This window comes from Ips typographus, linkage group LG4, assembly GCF_016097725.1.
Source record: "Ips typographus isolate SLU linkage group LG4, UJ_Ityp_2.0, whole genome shotgun sequence".
Taxonomy (NCBI): Eukaryota; Metazoa; Arthropoda; class Insecta; order Coleoptera; family Curculionidae; genus Ips; species Ips typographus.
The window spans coordinates 3,771,677-3,798,212 of NC_138425.1; the positions used below are offsets into that span (position 1 = coordinate 3,771,677).

At 33.4% G+C, this 26,536-nt stretch overlaps 2 protein-coding genes across 3 annotated transcripts in view; one reads left to right on the forward strand and one right to left on the reverse strand.

Moving 5' to 3' along the window:
- Nlg4 (Neuroligin 4) overlaps nucleotides 1-26,536 on the reverse strand; it is a 204,534-nt gene that overhangs the window by 158,439 nt on the left and 19,559 nt on the right. The window contains exon 2 of one of the 2 annotated variants that reach the window (XM_081976989.1): nucleotides 15,019-15,061. The exons of the other annotated variant lie outside the window; for it this stretch is intronic. The gene's annotated coding sequence lies outside the window, so the exon portion shown is untranslated. The remainder of the gene's footprint in view (nucleotides 1-15,018; nucleotides 15,062-26,536) is intronic. 2 annotated transcript variants of the gene reach the window in all.
- On the forward strand, nucleotides 789-3,729 carry LOC145728049 (hexokinase-2-like). Its single transcript, XM_081977977.1, has 4 exons — nucleotides 789-1,896; nucleotides 1,948-2,036; nucleotides 2,089-2,266; nucleotides 3,547-3,729. The coding sequence occupies exons 1-4, from the start codon at nucleotides 878-880 to the stop codon at nucleotides 3,686-3,688; spliced, it is 1,428 nt and encodes a 475-aa protein (XP_081834103.1). The 5' UTR covers nucleotides 789-877; the 3' UTR covers nucleotides 3,689-3,729.

The following is a 26,536-nucleotide window of genomic DNA, read 5'->3' on the forward strand; positions in this document are numbered from 1 at the left end:
AAATGAACCAAAAGGGTAACCATTGCTCGTAATCGTCTCGCATTGAAATTTCCATATTTGAAAATTTGTACCAAGAAAACGGTTGAATTTACCACAAAACGATTTGTTCCATTAATTTAAACATTTTTAAAAAGACCTATAATTGTGATTTTAATGCATAGTTCTTAAAACGGTAAGACAAGAAGATTTAAACCTGTAATTTTATTAAAGAAAAAAATATAATTTAATTCTTAATAAACTTTAATAAAAATCGTGAGGTTCCTAACATCAACAAACTAAACTGTCTTCTTGTCAACTCTGTCACTACTGCTAACTGTCATCAACATTTGATATATGCCGCACTAAATCAACATACATGTTACAAAGCCGGTTTGCTCTATTTTCAACCGTATGCTTGATACAGCCATTGAGTTTTTGTAACTTGCAATGTTTATGTCTGATTTTATTTCGAAAACGACAACATTAACAGAAAATTTGGTAAAAACCAAAATCCTCTAGAATAAGAATGAGAAACTAAAACTAACAACAGTTGATGGGATTGTTAAACCAAATCTGCTTTTACTGCTAATTTCATGTAGATGCGTTTCAAAACAGTATCGAATTTAATTAGTATCCAAAATTAAAAAATGTTTTTCTTTCTTATTTGATTATACGATATCCCAAGGGCATGAGGAACACTAGGTCCACGAATTTTGTGTTCATATTTTTCCTAATAACTATGTCACATTCTTCTTTAGTGGTTACCTCTTCAATATAGCTACACCTGGGTGAAACACCGTTTAAGTTTTCACTGACGTTAATAAGTCAACCATTATGTCAAAACTCTAGTCAAAAATTTACAAATCTAGCAAATTCAAAATTTTTTCGTGTAAACATCATGGCATGTCCTAGTCAGCTTTGTAATCCATTAGCAGGAGAACGACCAGACGAATTTCTAAACGACAAAGTCAGCCCGGAAATAAAAGAGGCATTGAAGCAGTTCAATTTAGACAAAAACACCCTCAAACAAATCATGGATCTGTATTTGGAAAATATTGAAAAGGGACTTAAGAAAGATACTCATGACGCAGCGATCATAAAGTGTTTTCCTACATACGTGCAAGATTTACCAACTGGAACTGAACAAGGTAAATTTCTTGCGTTGGATTTAGGAGGAACGAATTTCCGTATACTTATGGTGGATTTGGATGTGGGGAAATGTGATTTAACTTCCGATATCTATGCGATTGCCCATGAATTGATGGTTGGAACTGGACAGGAACTGTTCGACTACATAGCATCCTGCTTATCCGATTTTGTGCATAAACACAACCTGCAAGATGAGGTGTTGCCTTTAGGGTTTACGTTCAGTTTTCCTTTAGTGCAAAAAGGTTTACGGTCAGGAACTCTAGTCCGTTGGACTAAAGGCTTTAATATACCAGAAGTAGTAGGCCAAGATGTAGTGCAACTATTAGTGGAAGCAATAGAAAGACGTGGTGACACAAAAATTGATGTTTGCGCTGTTCTAAATGATACCACAGGAACTTTAATGTCATGTGCTTGGAAAAATCCTGCTTGTCGTATAGGACTTATTATAGGAACCGGTCATAATGGATGCTATTATGAAACTCAAGCTAACGCTGAATTATTTGATGAACCTGACATGGGATCTGGGCATGTAATAATTAACTTGGAAGCTGCTGCATTTGGAGATGATGGGTGTTTGGACTTTATGCGAACAGATTTGGATAAACAAATCGACGCTGAGAGTATCAATCCTGGAAAGCAAGTGTATGAAAAACTTATATCTGGAATGTATCTAGGGGAACTGGTACGATTGTACACGTTAAAATTCATCAATGATGGTTTAATGTTGCAACACCCCGACCACAATCATGCTGATATTTTCAGCCAAACGTAAGTTTTTCTTTACACACATTTTCTTAAAACTACTAGTAAAATTCACAGCGGAATATTTGAAACGGCAATGATATCGGATATAGAAACCGATCCTGTGGGCAGCTACGACAAAATGAAGGAAGTTTTTGCAAAAATTGGTAAATGGTAATAAGTAATATTTGGTGTTTTTAGTGTAACGACTGTTTCTAGGTGTTCAAGACCCTACTGACCAGGATATGATCAATTTGCGGTATATCTGTCAAGCTGTATCCAAAAGATCAGCACATTTGGCAGCAGCAAGTGCCTGTGTGCTGACCAAGAAAGTAAACGAGCCTAAAATTGTAATTGGTATTGATGGATCCGTTTACAAGTTTCACCCTTACTTTAGGTAAAGTAGTTTTATCTACGCAAACAGCCTCAGTCGGTGGTTTGACAAAATACACCCAAAATGAGGTGTTTAGGTACACAATCTATACTCGAAAATTGTGCTTTTTTGCCATGTATTTCGTAAAACCAACTTATAATATAAACACAGTGGGTCATTGGACAATTCTAAGTGGTATTTGTAACTCTTGTTATACTGAGATATCGAAAGCCTGTGAAAGACAAAAACATACGAATTATATACAAATTTGTTGACTTCTAAATAAATTTATAATAGTTCTTGCTATAACGCTAGACTAGTATAGTTTAATAGATACATAAAAATATACATTTTTCCTCAAAATATTTCAAAAGTTTCTAGATACTAGAAGCTTTTAAAAAGTCTTGGAACAGTCCAAAGGCTTCCAAATGTTCTTCAGCTAATCTAAGTTTTCAAAACAGTTTAATAAAAGATTCTGTATGCTTTTAGAGTAGCTTAAAAACTTCCAACAATTTCTAGAACAGTCTAAAATTTCCAAATGCCTATAAAGCTGTCCAGAAGCATCAATATGCTCTTTGAACTGTCCAAAAACATTCCAAATGCTCATGATGTAGTTGAAAACATATCAGTAGCTCTCAAAACACCATAGAAACTCCAAAATATTTATAAAGCAGTCGAAAACTTTTCAAAACAATTTATAAACTTTTAAAAGGTTTTTGAACAGTCTTGGTAAGCTCTCAAGATTCCAAAACAATCTAAAAGATTCAGAATGCTTCTAGAACAGTTTAAAAGCAATTTCTAGAACCACTATATGCTAGAAGCTTCCAAATGCTCTATAACTAGTCTAAAAGCCTCCAACAATTTCTAGAACCGTCTAAGATTTCCAAATGCCTGTAAAGCAGTTAAGAAACTTCAATATGCTGAACAGAAAAACTGTGCTGCTCAGAAACTTTCGAAATTTTCATTTTTTCTCCATTTCCTTACTGAGAATGATTTGTTTTCCTCAGACACCCTGACTAGAAATGTAGTAAAGAAAATAAATCAAAGTATACTAATGCCGTAATTTAGATAATTACTTGAGAGCGGTAAAGCACAAACAAGAAAGCCAAAACAAATAGCTACAGTCTCTTCGGAATGTGTGTTAATTTCAACGGTTAAAGACCATCTGATTTGATGACTATAATTTCATTTGTGCGCTTAGTTTCGAGATCTTTTATTAGTCTGAAACGGTTAATTTGTGGTCCAATAATTTTCACCGACACCCTCGTAATGTAAGGTAAATACTGATAGCACGTATTTTACAGACGATTGATGAAAGAGAAGATGAACGAACTAATGGAAAGTGATCATCAGTTTGAATTGATGGTGTCGGAAGATGGAAGCGGTAGAGGGGCTGCTTTAGTTGCCGCTATGGCTGCTTTGAAATCGAAACAAGAAGGAAGTTGAAACTGTTTAAGGATTTACAAAATACAAGCTGTTTAAATTAATGCTGTCTTTTTAGCTTAAAATGTATCACTTGGTAAAATTGTGCAACACTTTAAAAGCCCGTCCAGTCAGCAAATTAATTAACAGTAAAAAACAAAATCAATTAATTCTGGCTAATTAGTGAAACAAATATTCAATGGTCCATTAAAACAATTTCTGTTTAACTCTAAACACTACAACAGGTTTGAAATTAAACTGCGTGACTATTAACGTGGGACGTTCGCAAACTAGGCAAATATAATAACTTTGGTCAATATTGCAACTACAGTAATATAACAACTACAACATTACAAGTATAATCCACTTCTATTAATGTCTATGACCGGATAATAGTACATTGTTGATTGTTTTATTATGGTAGCAACATCACTTTTGCAGTTTAAGATCTGCACGAAGTGAAGCTTGCCAATAAGTAGATTTGTCTTCTTAAACTGAAAAATATTAATCAAGCAATCCTTCATTCTACTGACCAAAAACCTACATTCTAGCGTAGAAATTCAATTTCTACCAAATTTGTACCAGCATACGTAAACTAAGTACTTTATGTCCCGAAAACTGCTGCTAACATACGAGACAAACCGATTTAGTATGAACTAGCTAGCTTAAATCTAACTCCTCTACCTACATCCCTAATTACAATGATGCATTGTCTTAAATCTTCAGCATAACTGTAAATATCTAGACCGCAAACTCATTATCCAGACATGTAGAAGCCATATATCAAGCGTAGGCCCAAATTCGAGATCGTTAAATGATACCAGGCGTTAAATCTTAAACGATTCCAAGAAAGCACGACCCTAAAGGACGAAGTTCAGCCATCAAAAGTACATTAGAAAGTTTAGTTAATTCACTTTCAGCTTGTAACTTATTCACTGTTAAGTGGGATACTCGACAGTAAAAAATCATTTAGTTACGCATATGTATAGGATGATCAGCTAATTGTTTTTTTTTCTGCCTGTACAATTTGTCAATTTGAATTGTCAAAATGTGATGTCAATTTCTTCTTTTGTTTTGATTAAAATATCTTAAACATTTTGAATAGGGTCCATATAAAATTTTAAATTTCCTTCTAAAAAGTGATTATTGGAGTTAAATTCAGACTGGAATCCAGTAAATACAGTACAAAAAGTATAATCAGAAATAGGTACTGGCTTGATGTGGTTTACTAAGCTCTGTTAGTATCGTTCCTCCATGGAGGTTTTTTCATGAAGGAATTTCTGGTTTGCAATATATTTATTGGATCATATTGTGCAAACGAATGATGAACCATTAAAGCTTTTTGATGATCTGTAGTTGGAACAGAGTTGTTGACATAACTTTAGTCCAGCAGGCCGACTTAGTGTTTAGGGATCGTAGGATATATAGTTTTGATGTAAATGATGCCTAAAAATTTTTGTAGAACAAACAAGAAGTTAGTTTGCTGGGCACGTCAAAACATGATCATCATCATCATCATTCAGCCTAGCTGCGTCCACTGCTGAAAATTTCGATTTTGGAAAGATTTATTCTGCTACAATATTGTCTAAACCCTGAACATGGCTAATGTTGTTGGTGTGGTAAGAATTGTTCAATGTAAGTAACAAAACTGCTTGGGTGTACATTTTTTTTACTAGGAAACGTAGGTGATTTGCTTGTGGTCAGTAAAAACGAGGAATTTGAGCAGTTTGAACGTAAAATATAAATGTCTAAAAAGCATAATCCTTTAATCTTCATACTTTTCATCTTGTTCCACTTTAGCTTAATCTAATGCGTCTCTGCAGAGAATTAGTTCAGCAGAAGGTGTGACTTCAGTCAAAATTTCTCTACATTTCTTAAATGTCTACTGATTTGACTATTGTTTTATCTTTTGGTCGCTTTTAAACAGTTTGTGTAAATTTGCTTTTAGACACTATTTCAAAAGCATTGCTCAGATTAGCTGATTCAGTATCATCAATACATAAATCATTGAAAATATTGAACACCGTCAGTATCATATTTAGTTAAAAACACAAGTAGACTGGTTATTAGTTCTGCTTCTAAATGGCATTAAATGCTCTGCGGATTTGCTCTCAAAAGTTGATTTTAAGTTGCAAAACAGAGAACGTAAACTTGGTTTTTAAAATGAAAAGTCAGGTAGAGTTAAGTCTGGCGGTCGCGCTGACCAGGAAATGTTGGACTATTTTCAGTATTTCCTCTTATGGAGTTGGCTGTATATTTGAAGCCAAAATAGATAATAGGTAAATCAGATTCTGACGGTTTACAACCATATTTCGGTTAGACAATATATCTGATCACACTATATCTAGATATCTATGTTAACCAGATCCGCTCTCATCAAAATCGCGTTTAATTAATCTCGCAGAAAGTTGCGAATTATCCTTTCAGTAATGCAAGTCTTGAATAATTGTGTTTATTCAACGCTGAAGCGCATTACGTAGGCACCAAATCGACTTAACTCGATTAAAGTAGTTCGTTAAAGTAAACTTTCGCTTATCGGAGTTCAACGAGCGATCGGAGGGCTTGCTTTTGGATTGTTTGCTTTGTAACGAAGTTATTACGAATCAGTTTTCCGTAATTAATTAATTTAACGCTTCTGATATACACTAAAATTCGCTTAAACGTTTCATGTGGTGCTTGATATTTACACTCACAATTTTGTTAATTAAATTTAGTAGCGTTACAATAAACTCCAAACGAGTGTAATAATAAATTCCAGAAATTTAAATATTAAAATTTGCTGGGGGACTGAAAATTATACATGGCGTGACACTGCTGTAAATATTATTCATTGACGTCAGTTGATGTTTATATTTTCCAGGGAAGTCGTTAAATTAATGAAGTTATGCATCGTAACAAGAGAATTGTAGGAAACTTTCAACCTGTTGTTCGGTTTGTCTTTTAACACAAAGCCGCTAGATGCATTAACTAGATTTCATTAAGACCAACATTTAATGTGGGAGCTTTATTGACTTTATTCAAATTTTACTGGTAAACATTGCATTCTACAATGGTAAGTCGTTCTTTGGATGTATTTTTAATTCATTAATTATTGTTTTAATTGTTTTAGATATAACTCATTCATATGTCTGTCCATTAACAAACTGCTCTGAACTTTGTTAATTTCAAGTATTTCATGAGCTAAAAATCAATTGTGGTAAGACCAACGTGTTCTGAATCTTTGTATTGTTGCAAAATATTATACAGGAAAAAGAAGCAGAAGAAGAAAATGGTGAAAGAACTGTGATAAAGAACAGGAGGCAAATTACAAAAATATATTGTTTTTAAAGCTTTAGAAAAAATCACATACTGGTTGCTGATTAATTACTGGTGACCCTAAATTCGTAGATCACAGTTCGGTTTCATACACTTAGGCAATGAAATCGATAAGCTTTTGCAATACTGGTAAATATGCTCTATAAAACTAATCACAACGTGTATGAACTATTAAAAAGTAATAAAACCCATTTTTCTAGTAAATTGACATATAATACTAATAACAAAATGATAATTAATGACCGGTTATTGGCCATTTGGAGGTGTCGTAAAGTAATCCTAGTCACTTACCTGCGATATTTAACGACTCCATCCCTTCGTAAATCGCAGTTCTAGTTTATTAAACGCCCTTTATGGCTGATGTAAAATTTATGGGTCTCCATCCCTTCCGCGCCCGCCTTATCACTTCGGGTTCAAAGGCCAGCGACAGGAATTGCACTTTGAAAGTCGAACTAGGAAAGAGTTTCAGTCAGGTACTTTGATAAATCCTTTTTGCAATGTTCCTTTAAAGCCTTCTGGTTAGGACTGGGAGTTTAATTTTTTTCAAGTAATTTATTTGTGAAGAGAGTTAAAGTTTTGCTCTCGAAGTTGTCGCGACAAAAAAGCATTTCTGAGCGGTTTACACGATTTACAGAAGCTAGTTCATAATACGTATTAAACATCTTTTTATACAAAGTAGGCAATATACTCGCGAGCCTTATTGCCTCCCTTGGGACTGATAAACGTCTATTTTTTTGAAAACGCCGTCTTATTTAGAGTAGAACGGTTAGTAATAAATTTACATATGAAAGACCATAGGGAGAAAATTTATACCCGGGAAAAAACAGGCTGCTTCGAGCATAATAAAATCCTACAGCACTTAATGTCTAAGAAGATAAAATATCACAACCGGTAGCAACCTAGTTTAGTTCAAAGAGTCATAATTTATTCGTAAAGGTAAAATATCTTAAAACAACAATACAAGTTATACTCGAATTGGTAAATGCAAATCACTGGCTATATTGAGTTTTTTGATTAATGTGGACACTGTCATCTTAATTGAAAACAGAAACTGAAGATAATAATATAGATATTATTATATTATATTATCGGTCCCTGATTAACTGATAGAGTGACGTTATGGAAATATCAATATATTGTTTTTCTGTACAGAACAAATGGAAGAATAATCCAAACAACTGGACAATAATAAACCCACTGTGCATAACAAGACAAACCAGACAATCCCGTTACCTCTTTCCCACTGCCACCCTACTAGAACACTTTAACTAAGATTTTTTTTTTTTTTTTTTAAATAAATTGTAAACAATTAGAAATAAGTTAACATGTATACTAAAACCATAAAAAAATCCCATTGTAAACATAGGCAGAAAGGCCAAGTGGTCGATAGCCTTTTTTCTATCGAAAATAAAGATTGTTTATATATTTATATACAGGGTAATTCAAATTCGACCCTCACCATTGGGATCTCGGAAACTATAAGAGATACGAGAAAGTTTAAATTGGGGCAAAGTTGCGCAATTTAAAGCTCAACCAAATGCTGTTTTAAAAATTTTGATTTTCCGAGTACTTCCGAAGATATCCGAAAAAAACTGAAAATTTGATTTTTTGTTTTTATTTATTTCTAATCTTATTTGAAGAGATATTCCAAAACTAAAAGCACCTTTTCATTGCCACTTTTTCCTAGCTATTCGATGATGGATTCAAATTTGCCACACGACGTTTCGTTTTTTGGCAGCCATCATCAACTTTCTTTTTTCTTATGGGCGCCATATTGGATTTTTAGCCCACCAAATAGTACGTTTTATTCTGATTTTAGTGATGTATAATAACTTATGATTTGCTTCATAAATAACAAAATAATTCAATAAAAACTATTTTTACTTTAGTTATTGGCTTTGAGTTAATGGGCCGTTTTAAAAAATGTCATTATTTGACAGTACTTGTCAAACACGATAATTCGGACGATCATTAGAGCTTTTAGAGATTTTATCTTTGTTACCTTTGAGTGAATGAGACCTTTTATGAAGATTACTTGGTAGTACTTGTCACACGCAATTGGCCTGAACATACTTAGTCACAAAGGTGTACACGTGACTTAAACCGGTTTATTCACTCGAAGAGCTTAGGCCACTCGCTACGCTTGTGGACCTAGTTGTTCTTTTCGTGAATAAAAAATGGTTTAAATCACTTGCTGTATAAATAACTATTAAATCACTCTGAATGACATTCGCTTATTTACAGATGTAAACAAACAAACATCTACGGGGCGCGGTGCAAATAATAGAACTGTAATTTTAGTTTTTTTTTTAATATAAAAAGTCGAAATTTAATAAAATACTGTATAAGACACGTGACTTAAACCGGTTTATTCACTCGAATAAATATGAATGAATAAAAAATGGTTTGTCACTTACTGTATAAATAACTACAAACTTGCACTTAACATTATAAAAAATTTAAATTTGGCAAAAAATTAAGTTCCTAAAATGATGATCTTTCTCTTGGAAACATAAATAAGCCTTTTAAGTTAGAGATAATGCTAACAAATCTCTTTTTCTGATTAACCTAAATAGTTCAGCAATGCTTGTATAATAATAACATTTTCTGCGGTGGTTTCTTTTCTAGATACATTTTTAACTATGATTGACGCTCTAATGATCGTCCGAATTATCGTGTTTGACAAGTACTGTCAAATAATGACATTTTTTACAACGGCCCATTAACTCAAAGCCAATAACTAAAGTAAAAATAGTTTTTATTGAATTATTTTGTTATTTATGAAGCAAATCATAAGTTATGATACATCACTAAAATCAGAATAAAACGTACTATTTGGTGGGCTAAAAATCCAATATGGCGCCCATAAGAAAAAAGAAAGTTGATGATGACTGACAGAAAACGAAACGTCGTGTGGCAAATTTGAATCCATCATCGAATAGCTAGGAAAAAGTAGCAATGAAAAGATGCTTTTAGTTTTGGGATATCTCTTCAAATAAGGTTAGAAATAAATAAAAACAAAAAATCAAATTTTCAGTTTTTTTCGGATATCTTCGGAAGTACTCGGAAAATCAAAATTTTTAAAACAGCATTTGGTTGAGCTTTAAATTGCGCAACTTTGCCCCAATTTAAACTTTCTCGTATCTCTTATGGTTTCTGAGATCCCAATGGTGAGGGTCGAATTTGAATTACCCTGTATATGTTTTTCTGTAATTATCTGTGATATTTTGTGATCCTGTTAAATCATGGAAAAATATCCCATTGTAACCTTCACCAAAACGTTTCAAAAACACAGGAAGGTAAGCAGTGACTTGGGTACTTTTATGTTTTTATTAATTGGCTTACTAGACCAAGTAGTTTTTACACCTAGTATCTCAGAGCGTTCTACATAATATAAATGTCATATCGCAAAATATTCTAAAAAATTACTAGGCAATAAACATTTAGCACATTTTTGGCGTCCTAATTAAATTTCCTATCCAATAACCTAAGAAAACACTACAAGATTTGGTATGCGGAAGGAAGAGAAAAAGAAGTTTGAAAGGGAAGTCAAAAATACACTTAAACTGTAACTAGAATGCTGCTAAAACACTCAGACAGACAGAATAACACATATGGAAGTGCTGGAAAGGATGGGAAAGGAAAAAGAAATCCTGGATACAGTTAAGACTCGTAAATTACAATATCTGGGACATGTAATGCGTAATGAGAGCCGATATATCCGATTTACAAAAGATCCTCCAATGCAAGATATATGGAGCAAGAGGAGTGGGCAGAAGAAGAGTATCGTGGTTGAAAACTTTGAGAAGGTTGTTCAACCACTCATCAACAAAGTTCCAATAGCCAAAATCCCAAATGGATAGGAACTTCAAAAAGAAGAAGAATCATACGCACATAGGCATTTCGATTCTCGAACTAGTTTCTAGAAGTTAGGTAGGTACTTCTTGATCTGACCTGATGATCACCCAGATGCCAGAATCTAGCTGATGTTAGGTCTGACAACTGGCACTGTCAGAAGCTATTTGGCATTGCCTGAAACTATCTGGCGTTTCCGGAAACCCTCAGTAAGTCAATGTAGTTGTATGTAGTAGTATGAGTAAATGAGTTGACAACCATAAGAGGTAAAATATCGCTTGACTTTTACTATATCTACAGGTAGAAAAACCAATGTATTCTTGATTTTAAAAGTTGTTGACAAAATATGTTAAATTTCAGCAATTAGTCGCTCAATAAAAAGTGAAAGAAAAGGCAGTTTATGGCTAAGTTAGCAGTATAGAGCAGAAAACTACAAAAAACAGTTACAACCCAGCTATTCGTTCTTCTGATAGTTTACCAGATATTTGTATTGACATGAACTTTATACCAGAGTTAGTCGAACTAGAAACAAACTGTCTGATTATGCTCCAGACAAGCCTTTCACTTTTCTAACATGTTCTTTGATTTTTCCTTTACAGCTCCACTCATCAGTGCTACCATATTTGTATACTAAGACACAAAGCTATTATACCTTTCAGAAAGAAAACTGTCAAGAAGTAACACGTGCAACATAATAATTTGTAATCTTTGTGGTTTTGTACAAAAAACTGATTCCAAATAGAATGGGATTTAGCGTATTATGATTCTGAAACATTCATAGTCTGGAGAAATGTAAGTTGATATAATTTAAAATTCTACAACAAAATTTACTGCTGGTATTCTGCATGGCAAAGCTATATAAAGTCAACTATATGAAAAAAGATTTTCAAATAAAAGAGCAGCATGATAAAATAATGAAAAGTAATATGTGAGAGATGCGGAGGTAAAGGAATCTTGTTTCGAGATAAGTGAAATTCCAGGAGCATCTGGTGCAGAAATATAGTTTTAATCCGTTCCCTTAGGTGGTATAAAAGGTTAACGCAGCTGCAGCCGCGCTGAACCTCAAAACTCAAGATGTTAATTATATAAAACCGTGTATCCCGTAAATGTATATGCAAATTCTGGATAATATAGGCGGTAAAGTGAGTAAGCTCTCCCTGGCTGAGAATTAAATTTCTGTTCATTTGGCATTTAAACTTAACCAACACTAGTAACCACATGGCTATTGTGTTAAAAAAATACACTTTTGCGTTTACAGCATTGTTCTATTTTCATACGTGGCAGTATTAATAACCCAAACATTGTTTCGTTATGCAACATATAAAAAGACTTTGTGCGGAGCAAATGTTTGAGTCTGGGAATATTTCATAATTAAATTTCTATACCCTATTTAATTCAACAAGGGTATGAACGATAATTTGCATATACATTGCTTAAGAGGAGGAGGCTAAACGTTTAATGCCATTAACGTCTAGCATTTAACAAAATAGAGAATCAGGAGATTTGGCGCGCGTTCCGCAGCTGCATTAGGCTTTTAAGCTGAGAAAGAGGGAATGTTTGAACGGAAAATACAATTATTTACTTAGCTGTGCATGCATGAATAGCTAAGAGAGATTTTCAGTTACATAAAACTCCTATTTACAAACATTAAAGTTCCCAAAATATAATCTCCAAAACGATTGAGTATAACCCTTAAGAGAAAGGATTTTTCCAAGCTGTAAAACATAAAACCAATCCTTCGAAAACAAACCTTAACTTTCCCATTTATGTCGCAATACTCCCCATCCATTACCCATTTCCGCAAATTCCCCTCTATTGTATTTCTCCAGACTGAAGACATTAAATACATCGCAAAGAATAACTGCAAAACGTTCGTTTCCCCATCTCCAATCCACTTTTTCATTGTCACATACGAGCGGCAGCTATATTTGAGCATTAATAAAATTAGTTCCATCCGAAGGCCTGGCACAACAAGCCTTTGTCAACTGACTGAAATGTTTTTGAGCAAACTTACCGGCGGAATCCAATAAAGCCTGTTCATCGCCTCCGATTTTCCCTCGTCAAAGTCAAATTTGAGTTTGTATCAGGCAAATTTGCTTCAGTACGTACATACTAGAGACTAAATCCTATGTAAGCATATTTTTGGAAAAAAGTGGCCAATGAAAAGAATCGATTTCTGCACACACAATTGTTGTCATTTATATCGTGTAGCTTAGCAAAGTTTAAATTGATGATTCTATTATAAGCTTTAAATCCATTCAAAAAGTCATATCGATATAGATTTATTTTGCAGGGGCTAAAAGCTTTTGATATAAGGAGATTAATGACTGAAAAGTGTAATAGCCGGTCATAAAGTGAACTTGTCCGATGATTTAATTTGGTCCAGGGCATCGCAAAATCAACGAGTGTTGCAGGAAATAAAAGCAAAAATTTGTTTGTTATCTCTGATGTCCGTACACACTGCAGATCATTTTAATTTGGTTTACGTCTGAAGCTGAATTTTGATCTTTGGTATGGTAGTTCGGCTTGTTGTCATATGTTATAAACCAAATATTCTTAACTTGCTCCAAGAGATTCAAAAAAAGTTAGTAAGTATATTAAGTTTGTCAAACTGCGAGGCTAACAAAAAGTCCTGATGTGATAATATTATTTTACCTACAATCGACAGTGCAAGTAGCCAATTAGTTATGTAGTGACTCTCTTTACGCACAGTTGTAAAAAACAAACAGTTTTAAGGTCATACTCGTCTTCACTCGTGTCGCAATCTTCATCTTAGTGGGTAATAGCTATCATTACTCGCTCATTATTACTTTTTATGTAGTAGCATTAGTGCAAATATGATGTTAATACGTTTAAAATATACTTTTTTTATGAAATAAAGTTAGTTTGATTTATGTGAGTTGCGAAAACAGGACTTCAGACTTCGTCGTAGGTAAAGAAGAGTACGTCACACTTCCTCTAAGGCATTTTGCGCACTCACTCAGCACTAGTTACGTAATATATTATTGTTAAAAAAATGGCTGACATTTTTTCACAAAGTGTATGTTCGCTGTGAATGAACAATTATTGTGCTAAAGGAATTGTAAAGTAGTCTGGCGACAATGTTGCGCAACCAATTAACCATTTTTCACCGAAAACTTCTGGAAAACGTTCTTACACTAAATTAGCTTAATTCTTCATCGGGAAAGTTGTCCAAAACTTTTTAGTCTTAAATGTTGCGGTAAACGCGATCCGAAAATGCATTATTTGCATCCGACCGGATCTTTGTTCAAACTGAACTTGTAAACAGTTATTAAAGTTCCGTGCAACTCTAAAATTCTTAATTAATTGTTGCAGTAAAACTTCCCTAGATCGAGACGGATCGGTGAACCAAAGTCCGAAAATTTTCTAGTGACAGTTTTCGACAAATTATAGTTTGTAAAGAATTTTCAGAACTTTGTACTTGTTTTACTCCAAGTTACCAGTAACAATTAATTATCATAATTATACTCAGCATTTTTAAATAATCGTAAATATGTAAATCGTTGTTTGAACTGGTAACTATATCTACTTTGTATCTCATTTACTTTTGTCATTCTCAAGTTCTTTTTTAATCATTCCGAAAATCAAACACACTGATTATTTTGAACAGGAAAATATAATCTCTTAATGTTGAAACAATTTATTTTTTTCTTGGAACGTTTGTTTTTTCTTCGAATTTCTTGCATTAAAACCTCGAGAAAAGCTAACTGTATTTGAGTTGGCTCAAGTTTAACACAAGCTTTGTTGATTGTTCTAATGTGTATACAGACTCCTAAAATGAAATATCTCTCTTCTCTTCGCGTCTTTTCTCAGATTGAACAACTTTGTTAAAAGTCAAAAGGAAAACTGTCATAAAGTTTATCAATTTTAACTAGATTCTCAACACGTACTTGTCTTATTTTATCTAGAATGAATTCTCTAGTTTGAGATATAGTTTTGCTGTTTTGGTGTTCTTTGTAGTCAAATTTTCTGCTGTACACCAACGTTACCGATACACTAAATTAAGGAAAATATAATTTATAATAAATTATTATAATTTTTAGAAATAAATGTTTATAAGTCAACTTATTTGTCATGTACGATTAAAGTAAAGTTGTACATGTCACTGAAATTTGTTTTAGAACAAGATTATTTCACAAGACAAATTTACAAATTGTACTTACCGGCATTCCGGTTTGAAAGCAACGTCATATGTCATAAATGAACCTGAAAATAAAATATACAAAAGTTAATAACAGTAAGAAAAAAACTAATGAGCACAGGCTTTGGAGACAGTGTTAGTGATGTTAAACAACCGAATTTGATGCCAATCGGGGAAACAATTGGGAATTTTGAATGGGAAAATCGATTCCTATAAGTTTATGAGAACTTTTCGAGTGTGGAAACACTTGCTGGAAGTTCAAAGAGTTTAATGAAGTACACGTCAATGTAACATTGAGGCTTAGAGTCTCTTCGAGGAGGGACTTTACTCGAATTGTGCTCTAAATCAGATTAGTTTTCGTGTTAAGTTTTAGAGACTACAAGAAGATCAAACAGCGGCCTAATTATACAAACTACAGCAACAATTTATGGTGTTTAGCATTGTTTCTCGTAAAATTGCTCTTTCTTTGTAATGCTTTTTATCGTTAATAGGGCTTTGTTCCTACATGACAAGAAATTTCTTACGGTAAAGCACAATTTTAATTTGCATTTTTAACTAAAATTATGTGGGAAATATTTCCAAACAGACCTAGAAACTTCTGCCTGTACTGTTATTTTGACGTTTTTTGTATGTGCTTTCAGTTGTTAGGAAATTATGGAATGAAGCCTAAACTTAGACAAGAACCAAAACAAATTGTTGACCTGGAACTTCTTCTTCATCAAAAAACCGTTTCATCAATGAAGCTTGGCAACAATCTCTTTATGTTTCCTGCAGGTTATTCTTTTATTTCCTGGAGGCCATTTCTGTATCTATGATTCATTAGAATATTGTTTTCATTATGCTGAGGTGATTTCCAATCACTAGGTTTTCTTTTTGGCAGAATTGTACCAAAGTACCTCCTCGTAGATTTCGTTGTCCTATTTTCAAACAACATTCTGCACCTCTCCCTCTCCTATCTTGGCATGACAATTATTCATAATTATGGGACCTGGAACTTAACTAGACAAATTATCATTGTGTAAACCAGAAAGCTCTTCTTTGAGTTAACTGAGATGTGGCTTCTCCAAATTGATGACCAACTTAAAGAAATGAATATATTGGAAAACTATCTATCAAGTTAATCAAATACTACGTAGATATGTAGCATTAATTGTACATACTCTACCTTTGATAAAAACAATCATTTGTGTACTCAATCTTTTCACTTTTCTACATTATTGAAGTTGAAAGTACAGGCTTTGCGGTACAATTTACTAAACTTCAACAATTTCTCTTCTCCTGTCTATGGTAACAGAATTAAAAATTGAAGCTTCCAGCTCATCAAGTAGAGCTTAAACCGCATTATTTGGTTATTATTTATGCAGGCCGGGAACTGTATGCGAAACTAAATTAGGGAAAGGTTTTCAGTTCCGTAGTCGGCGTTGCACAGCCACCGCATACCTCTCCACACATATCCTGCTGTTAAAATAACTAGCTAACTTTTAAACCTCTAGCTGGCACCTGCTGAAGTTGAGGGAATTGTTGAATAGTTTCCAGGGATAATAAATATTGTTTTATGTGAAACCGCCGTAACTTTAAGGGGGGTGATTGTTTTCGAAACTGTTAGCCCTACTAAATAAAGCTATTTGTAAATAGGTATTTTAGTTCCGTGACTGGCTTATTAATACCTGCAAGTTTACATTATATTATGTTCGCGTCGCAACAATTGCAATTTAAAATTTCGCCCGAGGACGCTATAAATTGACCGTCATTGACAAAGCGCGTCCCGAAGTTAAAATCAACGTTTTCATCGCATCGAAAGCTTTTGTATGCCGTTCTATGAAATTAGTTTGCCAAAGTTTTCTGTGAGAGCGTATTGTTTGTCCAGGCCAGATAGAATTGCCACCATCCTTTGGGACTAGTTCTATGAAGCAGAGCGCAAACTTTTACGAGAATGCACTTAAAAATTGCAAATATATTTTAGCTCAACGGCCATTACATTTTTCTATTTACCAAGAAATATCCAGTTTTACTAAATTTTACTTTGATTCTGGCAACTTGTAAAAGAACCAAGTCTCACCTTAACAAAGGAATCGTTCAGATAGTCACTATTTGAATCCACTAATAATGTTGCCAAAGTAACTGACAAAGAGGAACAAAATTGCATAAGAGCACATAATTAACAGATCAATTACCTAGACATTTCAGTTCTTTGGTGTTGTTTGTTCACTTTAAATTATCCATTCTAAATTATTCTTCTTTAGGTACCATCTCAAGAAGAACAAATTAAATACAATGACTTTTAAAAAGACTTAAACAGAGAAATGGCACGAAAAAAGGGTTGTTTGAGGATTAGACGTTCTGTAATAAAGTCTTTTGTGACAAACTGTATCAAAAGCGTTTCCAAATCCCTTAATTTTTGTGAAAGATATTATTTTTAGTAATGCCAGACGATAAATTTAAATTATGGTATAGTTGGGATTAAAATGTTTACACGGTTTAGTCTAGCTGCAGAGGCTTATCGCCGCAGACTCTAGAGGAAGATTAGTGAGAGATCGATCATGCTATGGTCAGTGTTAACTTTGGCTAATCCCCTGCTTATCGACCGCAAACTTCCAATCTTTAACACAGTTTTCCATTCTGCCTGTTCTTGACAACTAATTTATCACTGAACAGGCGTAGCAGTATTATTAAAAATACATAAAAACTTTTTGAATTGAATTCCCAAAAGTGTAGAATTTCAGGGATTCATAGTTGTTGAATGGCTTAGCGCTATCAGAATAGGTAGTTCGTAAATCGTCCAAATTGCGCATAATCTCAGCAGTGCTAAGTGTAAGTTAAAAGTAACGACTTCCTCAGGTCGAACTCCTTTTGTATGCATTTGCTCGAAATTAGTTTCCTCGAAGTTTTCGTAATAATGTGCATTGTTGGTCCCTGCAGAGGATCACGCTCCTTTTGTGCTCAAACGTTCGTCGATGTCACGTTACTAGCTGCAATGGTAGAATGTAATTGGGGATGGAAATTTTCTTACTCCCTTTTAGGTAAAATGGAATTGTAACCGTTTTCCTTAGAGATTATTAAATTTTAAATGTTTACTACGCAATTACGAGATTGTAATTCCATTGCAAACGGAACGAAATCAAGTAATAATAACTTCTCCTGTGACAATGTTTGTTATTCCGTGATGGCCTCAGGTAACATAAGAGCTTTGAAGCCAAATCTTCAAAGGTTTTTTTTATCTCATTGTCAGTGTTGTAACAATTACCTTCGCAATGCTTTTCTTAGGTGAACAATGGCGTTAAAGGCACGCAAAGCAACAGTAAAACTCACGAGAATGGCATAAAAAGCCAATGAGCATAATGATTTCAAAAGCTTCTTAGGTGTGTCATATCATGTCATTCTTTTCTGAGGTATATTTGGTTGCAACAATGATTACGATAATAATAAACATTATCACAGAAATCATTATTACAGTCTTGTTGAAATTTTTATTCAAATATATACAATGCAAAGTTGTCTTTAGAACTCGTGTTTTTCTCGTAAGCTCCCTAAATATGTCACTAAGAACCATCTACTAACAATTAGAATTTTAATATTTTTGATATTTTTTACCGGGACAGTGGACCAATAAACATTATAAATGTATACCTTCGTTTAAGCCTGGGAAACTGCCTTATTTGACTAAAATGGTATGACCTTTTCTATGTCAATGGATAGCCTATCAAATAGGCTTTCCACTAATATGCAACATGGTTCTATTGGTAAAATGATTTAGCCGCTAGAAGGCTTAAACTTAACCAAAGTTTTCATGCATGCTGTTTCGTTTAAGCCTGGAATACTGCCTTATCTGACTGAAATGGTAAGGACTTTTATATGGCGATGGATAGCCAATGAAATGCCCTCAATCAATAGGCATCATTGGTCGAATGGTTAAATAGTTTGGGCGCTAACCCGTCTTAAATGTTGGATCCAAGAATCTACCTTAAATAAATATAAATAAACTAAGAAACACAATAGAACAGCTCAAAAACGCAAAAGCTCTAGGAGAGGATGGAATTACGAGCGAGATTCTTATAATCGGAGGAAAAACATTGGAGCAAGCCATCCTCATTCTATAGAATATCGAAAGAAAAAAATTCGAAAGCTTGGCAAAACGCTGAAGTTATTAAGCTATTCAAAATGTAAGATGCCACAAACCTAGAGAATTACCGGTTTATTAACTTGCTGATTATCTTATTTACGTTGGTGCACCTGCGAGTACTAACAGGTTCAGAATCTGTCAATGGAGAGATCAATGCTGGGTATTAACCTCAGAGATTGGGTGGGAATTAACGATATCTGACAAAAAACAAGAGTCCATGATGTTGTGGTACAAGCGACAAGGTTGAAATGGCGATGGGCAGGTCATACGGCCAGAGAATAGTTCAAAACACTGAGGGAATGAAAACATCGTGAGTCAAATAGAAACATTGGTAGACCGCAAGCAAGAAAACGTGATTCAGATGATTGCTGAAAATCACTGGATCCTGGATCAGGATGGTCCAAGACAGCAACCAATGGATGATAAAGGATGCCTATGTCCAGCAGAGAACGGAGACAGGCTGGACAGACAGACAGATAGAGGTTGAGCCGCATTAATGATGGTTGAAGTTAATCCTTGATCAGGTCATAAACTTGATTTAACAAATGGTGCAACATAAGCAAAACCCAATAGAACATTACAATAGTAGGCTGTTTTGATTAGAGCAAAAGCATCACTTGTCGCTTCAGATTGAGACCCTAACAATATATTGACAGTATTGATTCGAATCACACACTCAAAATTGTATGGAATTGATTTATTTATTGCATACCTATTTTACGGCTTAGATTATCTGGTAAAACAGTTAAGAGAATAGCAAATATCAAAGATGTAAAAAAAACAAATTTTTGTTTTTTAAGGAAGGAATAACTTGAAACTTGCAATCTTTGCACAAATTCAAGATAACGTTGAATTTTTTGGAACCGGCCTACGATAAAACGAAACTAAAATATTTGCTGACATTGTATATTAGGAACCAATAAAACTAAACTTGGGTTGAAGTGGCATGTTTTATTCAGCAAAGGCACAAAAAAATAGAATTTAGGAAACACCTTCCTGTACTTCACTTATTATTCTTGTCGAATAACTTCGAATAGTCGGGTTTTTGGCATACCTACTTCTGTCTGTTTTTCCGCTTTTTGTCGATCGTTCCTAATAATATTATTATTTGTATAATTTTGCCATGAATTACGAAATGATTGTATTTTTGTTGGTTTCACAATTTCACCAAGCCGCTTTTCTCAGAAAAGTAAAGAAACTGTAAAAAAAATTAGTCAAAGTCGATTACGATACCCACTTATACTTAAAGTATGTCAAGTCAAAGAACTGAACGAATATCACAAAGATATTATTAACATAATAAATAAATAATTAACATATTAGTATTAACATAATTTGCGTTCTAAATGTGAGAAATAAAATTAGTTGCTACAAATATTATTCTTTGTATAGTTTCTATATTTATGATTAGATTTGTTGAAAACCGAATTAGAAAACTGAACAAAAATGAGGAAGTTATGCCAATTTTCCATACAAATTGTTGGAATCCAATCTAAGAAAGGTCAGTAATTAAGAACGTCGTTGAAAGGTTATGCTATTTTTGTTATGTTATGCTATTATGTAGCGTTAATAGTAAATTTGACAGTTTACACTATTTAAAAACATGACGTTTGACAATGCTTTTATTACACTTTTCAAATATATAGTGTTTTTAAAAACGAACCTGCTAAACTCGGAAAACTCTTGCGTGCACTAGTTTGAAAAATGTTTAGTATCTCGCTGAAACTTACGAACGTTATGTTAAATAGGCCATTTAACTTTACCCCGTAAGCGAAGTTCAGTGATTACCACTCCGCTTGCAACCACATATATCTCGAAAAGTTTAATATTTTTATAGCAAAACTCAAATTTCTCTGCAAACTGCATAAACCGGTTTTAATCAATAAAGTGTTTTGCAATCGAGAAATTCAGTGCTAGATGATAACCTGCAAATATTTATTTTTAATTGAAATCTGTTTACCGGATACCCGACTATACTTTAAGCAAACTAAACTCGATCGAAACTGGTGTCAAAGAGAACTGCAGAACTTGCTTTTTGCTCCGTGTAGAGCAAAACTGGGTGAACGTTATCGATGCATTATTGACAATTCCTGAGAAGCAGTCGTGTTTCTTTTTGTTTACCATTCCCCAATTTCCACATAATTCTAATACGAGAGCTTGACGTTTCAAAGAAAGTTTGAGTTTATAACTGTGGGCGGTATTGGAAACTAGGCAAAGAGAATGACGTTTAATCTACCGGAGTTAATAAGATTTTCATGTGAAAATTGAAACTGTATACGTTGCAAAATGGTACATTTCCAATATAGTGCAAAATTACCAAAGAGGTTAATGCAATAATATTCTTTAAGCACGAGTAAAATGTTGCTTTGAAGCTTTCAAATGTTTCATTAAAAGCATTTTATTTTAAATAGAACTAATGTAGAGAAGAAAGAAGATTTAATTAGGTAATTTAATAAAGTAATAATAAATTTAACTTATTTAAAAACATTTTGACTGGAAGTAATAATAAATATCACAAAATTGAAATAGACAGTTTTCTACAGCTTTATTTTTTTGCAAATCGATATTCTCAAATAACATGTAATTTCCTAATTGGTTTTACTAATATTGCCACAAATTCGTGTAACAGTATGGGAATCTCGCTCTTGATTAAATTATGACAAAATTCGCAATTTGAAGTTTAGTAATAAGCCGTCTTATAATTTATAGTATATACAACGAGCATGTAATATTACTATTACTCACGAAGATGAAGTTTGCGACACAAGCCGAAAGCGTGGGTCGTAAATTATCGAGTGAGTAATAGCCATTACATAATATAATTCATTATTCAGTTTGGTACCGGACAATTTGACAGCTGGAGCAAAAAGTTGACTTCTCCGTCACCACAGGAAGGTAAATATTTTAAATTTACAGCAAACGTTTACAAAAATTATATTTAAAACATTTCTGTATCTATTAACTGTTACGTTACTCCATTTTACTTTGACTTTTGCTATACAGGTGTGGTAAATCCAAAACCGACCATAGGAAAACCGTGTAACTGACAGAGAAACGTAGATAATTGCATGCGTGGGACAAAGACAGAAAAAAATACCAAGTAGGCCATATTTTCAGTACGCTGTTGCCAAAATCCAATACCAATCCAATACATTTTGTCGACGGTAATACCAATCAATACCAATCCAATACATTTTGTCGACGGTATTGGATTTTGGCAACAGCGTACTGAAAATATGGCCTACTTCGTATTTTTTTCGTTTTCTGTCTTTGTCCCACGCATGCAATTATCTACGTTTCTCTGTCAGTTACACGGTTTTCCTATGGTCGGTTTTGGATTTACCACACCTGTATATTGGTGGTGTCCGCGAGTGAATTTAACCAGTATGTAATATCCGTGAGTAATTACTTATTACAAACGGGTAAGTAATGGATATTATTATCTGTTCAAAACTACTGTCATGAAAAAAAATATGATTAAACGACAAACAGCTCAATTTTGCCATAATTTAACAAACTTAACTATTTACGCACGAACTTGCGATATTTCTACAATATATGTGTTTATAATAATCAGTAATTGTCCATTGATTTACTATTAAATTCTGCTAATAAACAGAGGATTAACAAATGTGTTTTACCTCTGGATATATCAGGTAGGTAATCCTGTGAAATTGTGCATTAATCTGAATAAAATTTATATGAAATTAATAATTAAATTAATTGATTTAAACAATTATATGGAATCTTCCCCTAGCAATTTCATTGATTAGTCAAAGTTAGATTTGCGTAAGTTAAGTTTTTTCTTTTTTTACTAAGTTTTGCAAAAAATCCACAAACTATACACTGGACTTCCAAAAACTCGTATATTAATATTATGTCTACTTCCAACTGAAGTTACTAAAAGAAATATCCGTTTCTTGCCACGGTGAGATGCTGCGATAGCAAAGTTCGGCTAAAGTTTCGGTTTGATTATCTTAGAAACGTCGACAAGTTACCCGTTAAAAAATTGCAAATATCCTGACAGTAAAGATTATGAAAAATTTAGAGACACTTAGAACTTTGTACCAAGAAATTGAAGGGTAACGGAGCGCAAGTTTGAAGATCCCTGCCAAGAATATGTCGCTTACCTAATAACGGAACAAGACGTAAATTCGTCTATAACTGGGAATTTTATGCTCCAGTTCACAAAAGTAATGTGACGTGAGTTTAGCTAGGATCAGAAATCTCTGTAGAACTCGATATTTGGCCAGTAAAAACAAATGAGGTATCAATTGTGTGCAAATAAGTGGCTGATCTTAGTTTTGACATAATATGCTATTTCTACATAGAAATAAAAGATTTTAGCTAGCTGAAATTTAGGGTTTAACAAAACTGACAATTTGTTCCTCCAAAACTGGTCAAAAGAAATAGTTGCCATCATTTTACTCACATTCTCAATACCCTTCCATCGTCTTATTAAAAGGATTAAATATTCTATTGATGCTGGGGTTTGTTCAACAGAATACTGTACAAAGTTTTTTCTAAACTCCTAAATGTCCACGGTAAATTAGGTTCTAAAGTAGTTTTCGACCAGTGGTACAACCAGCTTCAAAGTTACAGTTTGGCTGCCGGCTAATCCAATTTCTATGGGTTCTCCATTTTCAATCGTTAGGATATTCCATTGTGCATTCAATTCCATACTTTTACTAGCAACGGATTTACCCTCCGGGAGGTTTTCTTTCATTTTCCATTTTACTTTTTATCCAATATCCATCGCCTTGTAGCACTGATCACTTTATTTCCTCTCATAAGTCCGTGATGAGGGTCGACAACTTATTTTATTCGGCGGACAATGGTTGCATTTAGGATTCATTTTTAAATAATGTAATCCATTTTCTCTATAGTTGTATTAATATTTAACTAAGCTAACCACCTAGCAATTTGTCATTCAGTGTTCCTCCTGTACTTAAATAACTATTTCAAGGCTTCATAAGTAATTAATCTTCAGTAGAAGAAACTGTAAACGATCCACTGGCATCAGCTGTATTACCTGAATAAGTAGTCACGAACCATCAAAATTCCATTTGACGTTTAAAAATAGTCACGTGACCTTCAGAACAACTTTGTTCCATTGAAATAAGCAAGTTGGTAAATACCTTCCAGGTACCCTTCAAGGTATTTATTATTTCGATTTATTTTTTTTTTTTGATTTCCTGTAATACTTTAATTAATTCACAGGACATTCAAAAATGAGGACTCTTTTCGGATTGCTTAGAGACCAGTTTTGTGGATGCTACGATGCTGCTTTAATTAAGTTTAACGCAAAGAAAACATGTTTCAAAAAAATAAATGATTGTTGAATTATGTTACATTCCCGTCCTTTCACAAATTTCCTTCATACATTGTTTCTTCATCCATTATTGAAATTTTCAATTTGCTATTTATGGAAGGAGCCTAAGCCAAATAATACATCGTCAATGGAGTTTGTACCGAAAAACTTGCGTTCACTAATCCCTTAAAACCACAGAGGGGAGCTTTTAGCTGGCGGATTGTCGTTACCAAGTTTTACTACGTTGTTTACCGTAGGTAGAGAATGTTATTGCGTCCTGTTGGATAAACTGGGTACGTGGATTCAGTTACTAATACCAACCCGGGGTTAATAGTTATTTAGGCTGCGAATTGAGTAGGAAGCTGGTACGTAACAAATATGACTGCCGGGAAACTTTGGAATTGGCATGTTGGTTTTACTGAATGTTTATTGTTGATGTTTTCAAACCAGTTTCATTGTGGGTTTTACGAGTATTCTTGTAATGAATTTAAGTAATGATGTAGTGTAAAACTTATAGGAATTGAACAGGTATTATCATTTTTATTAAAGCTATTTCTCCAAAGCCATTTTTCATTAGAAAGATTAGGTTTCATATCCCATTAATATTAATTAAACTAATAGTAAATTATTATATATGTCGATTGTTAAATATCTGATAAAACCAATAACAATATCAAAATCCAGTAGAAAATGTAAGTTGTAATTTTTTCCATATCGTGCGTAACATGCTTCTTACAGCACTAGTTAGGTAATATACTAATAATTACACTTTACTTAGTAATAAAGTCAGGAAGTTTTAGGCTCATTCTCTTCACATTACCAAGGAATTTTGTGTTCTTTTTTTTAATAAATAGTGCAATAATGTTATTTTAATGTGCAAAGCAGACACTAATGCCCTGTAGATTGTAAAAATCAGGCAGGTTGTTGAATTTTCAGGTTTAGATTTCCTAATTTCTAAAAGTAAATTTACTGCATTAAGCTATCGTGTTGTAAACGATAGAATAAGGCCGCATTTGCGTAATCTATTTCAATTTATAACTGTTATAGTTGGTTGAATTTACCATCATAGTTCAGTGAACTTCTTCTCGCAATTTCACTGAATGAACTAAACAACAATTTAGCGTTCTAAATTTTCCAATCAGTGCTTCACATCAGTATATTGGCTTCTAATGCAGGTGGTCGAATAGTTTAAATCAAAAAGGTTTCACTAAATGCTGCGTAGTAGCAAATTAAGCAATTTTAGCAAACACCAATTGAATAAATTAACTGTTTATACATATAACATAGGAAAACAACTCTTTATTAAAACATATATTGAAGAAAGAGACAGGCACCTTATAACTGTTGACCAACAATTCTGTGATATGCGTTTTTATACCATTGTAGCAGATATACAATTAACTTAATCAATTACCAACATTCATACAAGTTGAGTGTAAAGTTGCAAACCACGTATGCGATTAGAACTTTTCTATTTCATTAGTTACTCCACGGTTGCAGATAAAATAGAAAAGCTAATACGTGCGAGAAGTATCTTTATGGCCCTCGATTGCCGACCAAACTCTGCTACGTGTCTCTTTAGCTGCACTCAGCATTTGAAAAGATTATTTTTCACACTTTATGTAGATAATATACCTTACTTTCACACAGAGCTTTTATTATGTCTCGATTTTTTTAACAAAAATTTAGCTATTTTAGCTTGTCAAAGTTGGTAAGTTTAAGTTTTCACCTACTTTTTTGTTAGCAATTTTTATTTTTAAGTATTTTACAAATTTTATTACGCTTTGAACTTACTCTACTAAAAAAAAAATTTGACAAGTTATGGAAGGATGCTTGAACGGTTGCAAGTGTTTAACTTAGGTAAAGGTGAGGTTTGGCTCGTTTTCGGTAGGACAAGTATGGTATTCCCCTCAATTGAATGAACTGAAGTACTTATTACATAAGTTAGGATTAAAGCTTTAAACCTATTCGAAAGCTCTGAAAACTTAATTAAGGCAGAATGATCAAAGCAGTTCCATTTAGAACTAGTTTTGCAATCGCCAAATGGTTTACCAGTTTAAATAAAACTAAATGCCTGTGCTCAAACACAAAATAGTAACTGAGCATGCA

Coding starts and splice junctions, on each gene's coding strand:
- LOC145728049 (XM_081977977.1), top strand. CDS start 878: ATGGCATGTCCTAGTCAGCTTTGTAATCCATTAGCAGGAGAACGACCA. Junction 2,037..2,088: donor GGAAGTTTTTGCAAAAATTG/GTAAATGGTAAT, acceptor GACTGTTTCTAG/GTGTTCAAGACCCTACTGAC. Junction 2,267..3,546: donor AAGTTTCACCCTTACTTTAG/GTAAAGTAGTTT, acceptor CGTATTTTACAG/ACGATTGATGAAAGAGAAGA.